This window comes from Oreochromis aureus, linkage group 3 (assembly GCF_013358895.1).
Source record: "Oreochromis aureus strain Israel breed Guangdong linkage group 3, ZZ_aureus, whole genome shotgun sequence".
Lineage (NCBI taxonomy): Eukaryota > Metazoa > Chordata > Actinopteri > Cichliformes > Cichlidae > Oreochromis > Oreochromis aureus.
Genome location: NC_052944.1, coordinates 132,249,086 through 132,255,849, shown reverse-complemented (window position 1 = coordinate 132,255,849; position 6,764 = coordinate 132,249,086). Strand labels below are relative to the sequence as shown.

The 6,764-nt window shown below is 40.3% G+C and overlaps 1 protein-coding gene across 1 annotated transcript; it reads left to right on the top strand.

Moving 5' to 3' along the window:
* The first annotated feature begins 969 nt into the window (after positions 1 to 969).
* Positions 970 to 6,438, top strand: LOC120438105 (succinate dehydrogenase [ubiquinone] cytochrome b small subunit B, mitochondrial-like). Its single transcript, XM_039608550.1, has 3 exons — positions 970 to 987; positions 2,707 to 2,857; positions 5,996 to 6,438. Exons 2-3 carry the CDS (start codon positions 2,754 to 2,756, stop codon positions 6,159 to 6,161), a joined length of 270 nt encoding a protein of 89 aa, XP_039464484.1. The 5' UTR covers positions 970 to 987; positions 2,707 to 2,753; the 3' UTR covers positions 6,162 to 6,438.
* The last annotated feature ends 326 nt before the right edge of the window (positions 6,439 to 6,764 follow it).

Sequence of the window (6,764 nt, the reverse complement as noted above, 5' to 3'; positions counted from 1 at the left end):
TAGCGCATTCAAAAACTATACTGATCTGTGCTCCTGTGATCATTCTATCTTTTCAGTGTTTTTTCTAATAAGAAAATAAGATATTGTGTAGGTCTGTAAGGACGACACGAGAGCTCTCATCACATTTACTCCAACTTTAATCTCAGCTTAGATTAGGTCCGCCACAATATTACAGGAATCACAGGAAGTAAAGCTTTCAAAACAAAACTCTAAGTTTCACAGTAATGCTAACTTAAACTGACGTTAACCTCACGTACTGATCATGAAAGAGAATTAAAGACAAAAGGGTTTGCACAAATAATTATCTCTATATAATCCTTATATATGGCTCTAACAGCCCCCTTATGGTGATGGGTTACATGAAATTATGCTCTGTGCATATCCAGAAAGTACCTTTTTTTTTTTTAAACTTGGAAACTAAACACACATAAAACATGCACAACATTACCAGGAAAGGGAAGGTAAAGCACCAACTCTATTCCTGAGTTTTAGTTTTCTCTCCTCAGCTGTTCTTCTTTCATTCATTATTAATATTTCAACAAAACAAACACAGAAAATGGAAAACATAAATAAAAAATTAGCTTTAAAGTAAAAGCAAAAGGTGTTTGGAGGAGAGCAGAAAGAAGCAGTAGCTTATGCAGCCTTGCCCCGAAGTTTACCTGCACTTTCTTAATCAAAATGGTAATGTATATATACACTACACATACATTCTCATATTGTGAAGATATTAAGATTCTCATTCTAAACAATAGCACAGCTATATACTCATGTGAATCAGCAGATAAAATTAATCATACATTATTTATCTAATCTCTTTCATTTTTATACTAATCAAATATGTATTGCTTATATTTATTCTTCAATTAAATTCTAAAATTACTTTAGCTTCCTTGTCTAACCCACGTGTGCGAGACATGTAGAATATTTAAATACCACAACCTCAGAAACCTCTGGCAGTCATCAGCTCTGACACGCTTAAATCAACAAGTAAGCTGCACATGTTCTACTTTTGACTCGACGTAACTGTAGCATGTGTGAACCGTGTGTGACACACACATTACATTTCAGCACCAGTGGAGGTCCAGTGGGGCAGTCCTGGTATCTGAGGAGCTGGGTTAACTTTCCAAAAGCAGAAAATGGCTAGTTCAGACATGTTTTGCATTAACTATAATCTTTATGGAGGGTGAGAGAGAAGCAGAAGCGTTACACCCCGAGGGCGAAAGGAGGAGCTACAGCTGTGCACAGAATAGTGTGTTTTGAGCAGTAAAGCATGTAAGACGGATCGCTCTGTAATCTATTTATTTATAGTCATAAACCAAGGAAACACACATCAGCTCATTGCAGGCCGATTGTGTTTAGTGCCCACGCAGTCATCACTGAGCCTGGAACAACTCTGATGTGATCGTGGTCACGTGGTCCAGTGGGGCGTGGCCAGGGCCACAAACATGGCAACCGCTCAGCAGGTACAGGTGTCTGAAGTGGAGCAGGATCGCTTTGGTTCCTGTTTTGGATCTTGATGGTTTCGCCCTCACGTGTACACACGGTGTTTTTTTCCCACATGAACACAGGTGGTGACACTTTGGCCTGTTTGGTGGTCATGTGGTTTACCCATTATGTGGTTTCCAGAATGAAGTCGCCTTCTTTCTGTTTTTGCTCAAATATGAAAAATAAGTTCATATTGAGCCAGAATATGATTTAGCTTTCTTGTTTTAGTGAGTAATAGTCCTTTTCTTTCTGTCAGAGTTTTTCTTTGGACTGGCTCCTTTTTCACTCCAGTCCTTATATCTGATCAATTTCACATGAACTTTAGTTTGTAAAGCTGTGTAACACCACCCGTGAGTCTTTCAACAAAGGCACTTAATAAGTGCAAAGCCAAATAAAGAAAATAAAATCTTGGCCAATATATCACAATTTCAGCTGTTTAAATTGTATCGCCCTTAAATTCTACATCGGTTTAATTACACCTGATAGGATGTGTCACCTCCATCATAATCCGTAGCTTCATACTCTATTTATTTCTGCCCTGTCCACTGTGCTGCTGTAACAATGTGGATTTCCAGCTTATATTATTATAATAGAAAGGTTTCCAATCTTTGTCCTATCAGGTTATAGTGAAGAAAGAATCAGTTTTCCTGTCCTGCTGAGAGAGATAAGATCAATATGCCCTCTTCCTGATTTCTGAGTTCAGCTAAAGCAGAGTCATTAATGATGACTTTATTATTTTTAACAATAAAATCATCATTTAAAACTGCATTTACTTGGTTGTCCATACAAGGACAGTGTCACAGCTCCACGTCTGGTTTGTGCAGCTTAAACAAACTGAACCTGTTAACGTGAGATCAGAGCTGCAGACGTCGTCACCCTCAGACACTCAGATTGGTGCCAAGTTCACAGGTTGCCAATGACGCTGATGGATCACTGAACATACTTGTTATCTACAATTTGTGCAACATTAGATACAAAATTACACCAAAAAAATTAAAAAAAATCACAGAAAGATGTTCAGTGACTTCAATGGCAAAGACACAAGTGAAGTAGTGAAGTAGACAAACTTAATATAGATTTCAGGAGACCCGGTCTTTCCAGTGGAATGTGTAGAATTTGAGATACATGTGACTGAGTCAGATTGAAGTCTGTATGTCAGTTCTGCTCAGAGCTTCACATTGTTCAGCCTTCTGATGCTCTGCAGTTTGTCTTGCTTCACAGCGAGCTCCAACTCCAAAGCGGCCTCTCTGCACTGGACGGCAGAGCGAATGCTGAGCGTGCTGCTGCTGGCCATGGGCCCTGTCGCTTATTTCAACCCTGGTCCTGTCATCGATTACTCTCTGGCTGCTGCCCTGACCCTTCACGGACACTGGTAAGACTAGCAGTCAGCTGATCCCTGGTTTCACTTGTTTCTAAAATGTTCGCAAATATTCGCAAACCTCAGATAAAATATTCCTGACACGTGTTTTATTTAAACAGTGACGCTAAGCTGTTCTGTTTTAGAGCTTTCACTTCCTGAAAGCTATATAAGCTCTCGTCAGTCTGTCACAATACCAGGACTACTGTGCAGGCTGCATTTATGAGTAAGAGAAAGAAACAATATTTCCTCATTCAGCTCTCAATAAAGAGCTGGTTTATTAGGTACAGTGATTGTGTATTATTGACATTAACAATGTTTCTATGTTTACTGACCTTCATGCAGATTTTTATAAATGTACATTTAAATGATTACTCACCCTGGAGGTCACATAAATATTAAACAGAAAATATACAGATGTGTTCAAAACAAAAGCAGTCCAACATGACTAACCAGCTCAATCAGTGTTTTTGGTATAAATCTTATTATTACATGGCAAATAATTTACCAGTCAGTGTAGCAGAGTCCGAGAAACCAACAGACCCAACATTCATGATATGACTGCACCGGAGTCTGTGTAATTGAAGAATTAAATGAAATGGGCGTGTTCAAAATGATAGCAGTGTGGAGTCCAATCAGTGAGGTCATTCATTATGTGAAGAAACAGCACATGTTGTACATGCATTTCTCTCTGAAAACCTGAGAAACATGGGTCGTGCCAGACATTGTTCAGAAGAACAGCGTGCTTTAATCAAAACGCTGATAGGAGAGGGGAAAACATATAAAGAAGTGCAGAAAATGATAGGCTGCTCAGCTAAAATGATCTCCAATGCTTTAAAATGAAAAGCCAAACCAGAGAGACGTGGAAGACAACGGGAGACTACCATTTGAATGGATCGAACAATGGCCAGATAGCAAAGACTCAGCCAATGATCAGCTCCAGGGAGATCACAGACGGTCTGAAGTTACCTGTGAGTGCTGTGACAATTAGAAGACGTGTGAGGCTAATCTATCGGCAAGAAGCCTCCGCAAAGCCCCACTGTTAAAAAAAAACAAACAAAAAAAACATCTGCTGAAGAGGATACAATTTGCTAAAGAACATATCGACTGGCTTAAAGAGAAATGGAGAAACATTTTGTGGACTGATGAAAGTAAGATTGTTCTTTTTGGGTCCAAGGGGCGCAGACAGTTTGTCAGACGACCCCCAAACACTGAATTCAAGCCACAGTCGACTCTGAAGACCGTGAAGCATGGTGGTGCAAGTATCATGATATGGGGCTGTTTCTCTTATTAAGGTGTCGGGCCTATTTATCGGATACTAGGGATCATGGATCAATTTGCTTATATCAAAATACTTGAAGAGGTCATGCTGCCTTATGCTGAAGAGGAGATGCTGTTGCGAAATCAGTTTTACCCCGGTTCTTTTATTCGTCGAGGGATCCAGAGATGGCACCGGAACTCAGTAGTTATTTTACAAAATCTTTATTCATCGTTATTCATCTTCATTTAAGCATGCACTTCTAGAAGGGAAGACGAGGCCGGTGTCCCTCTGAAACAATCTTCACCCCTTTGTTAGTCACAGCCAGCTTTATACAAGCGGCCGCATCATAAAACCCCCATAATGTGCTCCAAACTCTGTCTCTGTGTGTATGCACGAGCACGTGAGTGCCTGTGTGCACGTGGATGTGTGAGTGTAACAGTTTAAGCACTGTGTGTGTCTCTGGTACGTGACTCCCTAGGGGTCATAAAAACCCCCTCTCTCTTCCAGACCATAGTTATCAAGTTACATGTTGAGACCCCCACACAGGTATCCTCTGGGGAATTTCCACTCAGCATTAACTCCTCTTTGTCTTACTTTCACAGTTCAACTGGGGAGGGTCTCCTAAGATCTACTCCTAAGTTCATGACACAGTCAGGCCTTTATTTATATCCAGGGCAGTGTCAGTGTCTCATAATAATTTTACATTCTATCTAACACATTTCCAAACTCTAAAATAAGCTAATCATATCTACAATGCCCTTGAAATGGGTGTTTCAAAAAAACAACGACCCCAAACACACCAGTCAGCAAGCAGCATCTTGTTTCCACACCAACAAAATTAAGGTTATGGAGTGGCCAGCCCAATTGCTGGACCTTAATCCAATAGGAAACTTGTGGGGTGACATCAAAAATGTTGTTTCTGAGGCAAAATCAAGAAATCCAGAGGAATTGTGGAAGGTTGTCAAATCATCCTGTGCTGGCATACCTGTTTACAGCTGCCAGAAGTTGGTGGACTCCATGCAGCACAGATGGGAAGCAGTTCTCAAAAGCAGTGTTTAGACAACTAAATGTTAGTTTAGTGATTCACAGGACTGCTAAATCTTAACGTTTTTTCAGTTTATTGAGTACATATTTGAGTTTGTAATGAAAAATGCAGACACTGCTATTTTTTGAGAAGCCCAATATCATGTTTTCCTTCATTTTCTGTAAAGTAACTCAAATATTGATACTTTTTCTTCATGTTTTAATGAAAAATTAATGTGCAGTGTTCCCAATGAACAGGAATAAAAATATTATACGGATTTTGAGTTTTACTCACGTTTTAAAACACACTGTTATTATTTTGAACACAACTGTAAGTTATTTTATGCAAATTGGAGACTCTTATGCTTGGTTAGCTTGGTTAATTAGAGTCTGAATGGCTCAAACGTAAGGCGAGATGTTACTGTGACTGTTGCTGGATGAAGATTTTGCAGCTCAGAAGTCATATTTTATAATCTGGACCTCAAATCCCTTTAAAAAAATAAAGGTTTTGGATAAATTGAGCAACTGCAGCAGCAGCATTTTAGTCCCAGCAGGAATTTACTATATTAGTGTGTCAGGCTGCAGAGCGAGGTCTTTGTCATAGACGTGATGGCTGAGGCTCCTGGCTGTCATCATGTGTGGACAGAGTTCATTCAGATGTTAAAAAAAACACAACATCTGTTGCGCGTGGAAATGTCAGCACATGTTTATGGGGCATTAGTTGCATTAATGTCAGAGTCAAATTTAGAAACACTGGTTGCACATTTTCCATCTGTGCTGTGCTGTGCAGTCATTTAAAGCGCTTCAGTGTCACCCAGCTGAAGCAAAGGGAGGCCTGCTCATCTTTTCCTCTGCCTGTGTTGTTGCAGGGGTCTCGGGCAGGTGTTGACAGACTACGTTCACGGGGACACAAAGATCAAGATGGCCAACGCAGCTCTCTTCCTCCTGTCCACGATCACCTTCACTGGTCTTTGTTACTTCAACTACAACGACGTGGGCATATGCAAAGCTGTCGCCCTGCTCTGGAGCAAGTGAATATGACTGTGGGCCGGGACGCTCAGGAAGACCGAAACGCTGGTCTTGGCTGCGTGTTTAACAAAAGAAATCAGTGTGTTCTCTGTAAATATCATTTTGACAATATTTCATTGATTCAAAAGTGTTTGTGTTCATTGATTCAAGCTTTGTCTTTGTTTTCATTGATTGGGCTGTTCCTGAGTAACTGTGGGCTAAATTTAAGCTACAAACACGTTTTAACAACACAGCCATGACTTGATCAAGTCTTATAGAATACAGCTGTCTAAGCTCTCGTTCATTCTTTGTCCTTTGTGTCCTTTGTGTGGCTGACCTCTTAAACATGTTTACTTCGAGTGTGCGCATGCTGCCTTTTCTATTACACCCATCAGCAGCAGCACACACTAACCCCTGTTTGGAAAAACCATTTCCATGCCCCACTTCCTGTTTTAGTGTCATTGTGACCAGGATGTCCCTGCAATGCTGCGGCTATACAGAGAGCAGTGGCCTCTGCTGTAGGAACAGACAGCTTATATGATCTCATACCCTTATATAAAGGTTTATTAATGCTCTGCTTGAAGGTTTAATAAAGGTCAGACCGGCTAAATCTTAAATTCAACCAAACCA

Bases quoted from the DNA above. Each gene is read 5' to 3' on its own strand.
- LOC120438105 (XM_039608550.1), top strand. From the start codon at position 2,754: ATGCTGAGCGTGCTGCTGCTGGCCATGGGCCCTGTCGCTTATTTCAAC. The intron at 2,858-5,995 runs GTAAGACTAGCA...GTGTTGTTGCAG, and splicing joins CTGACCCTTCACGGACACTG to GGGTCTCGGGCAGGTGTTGA.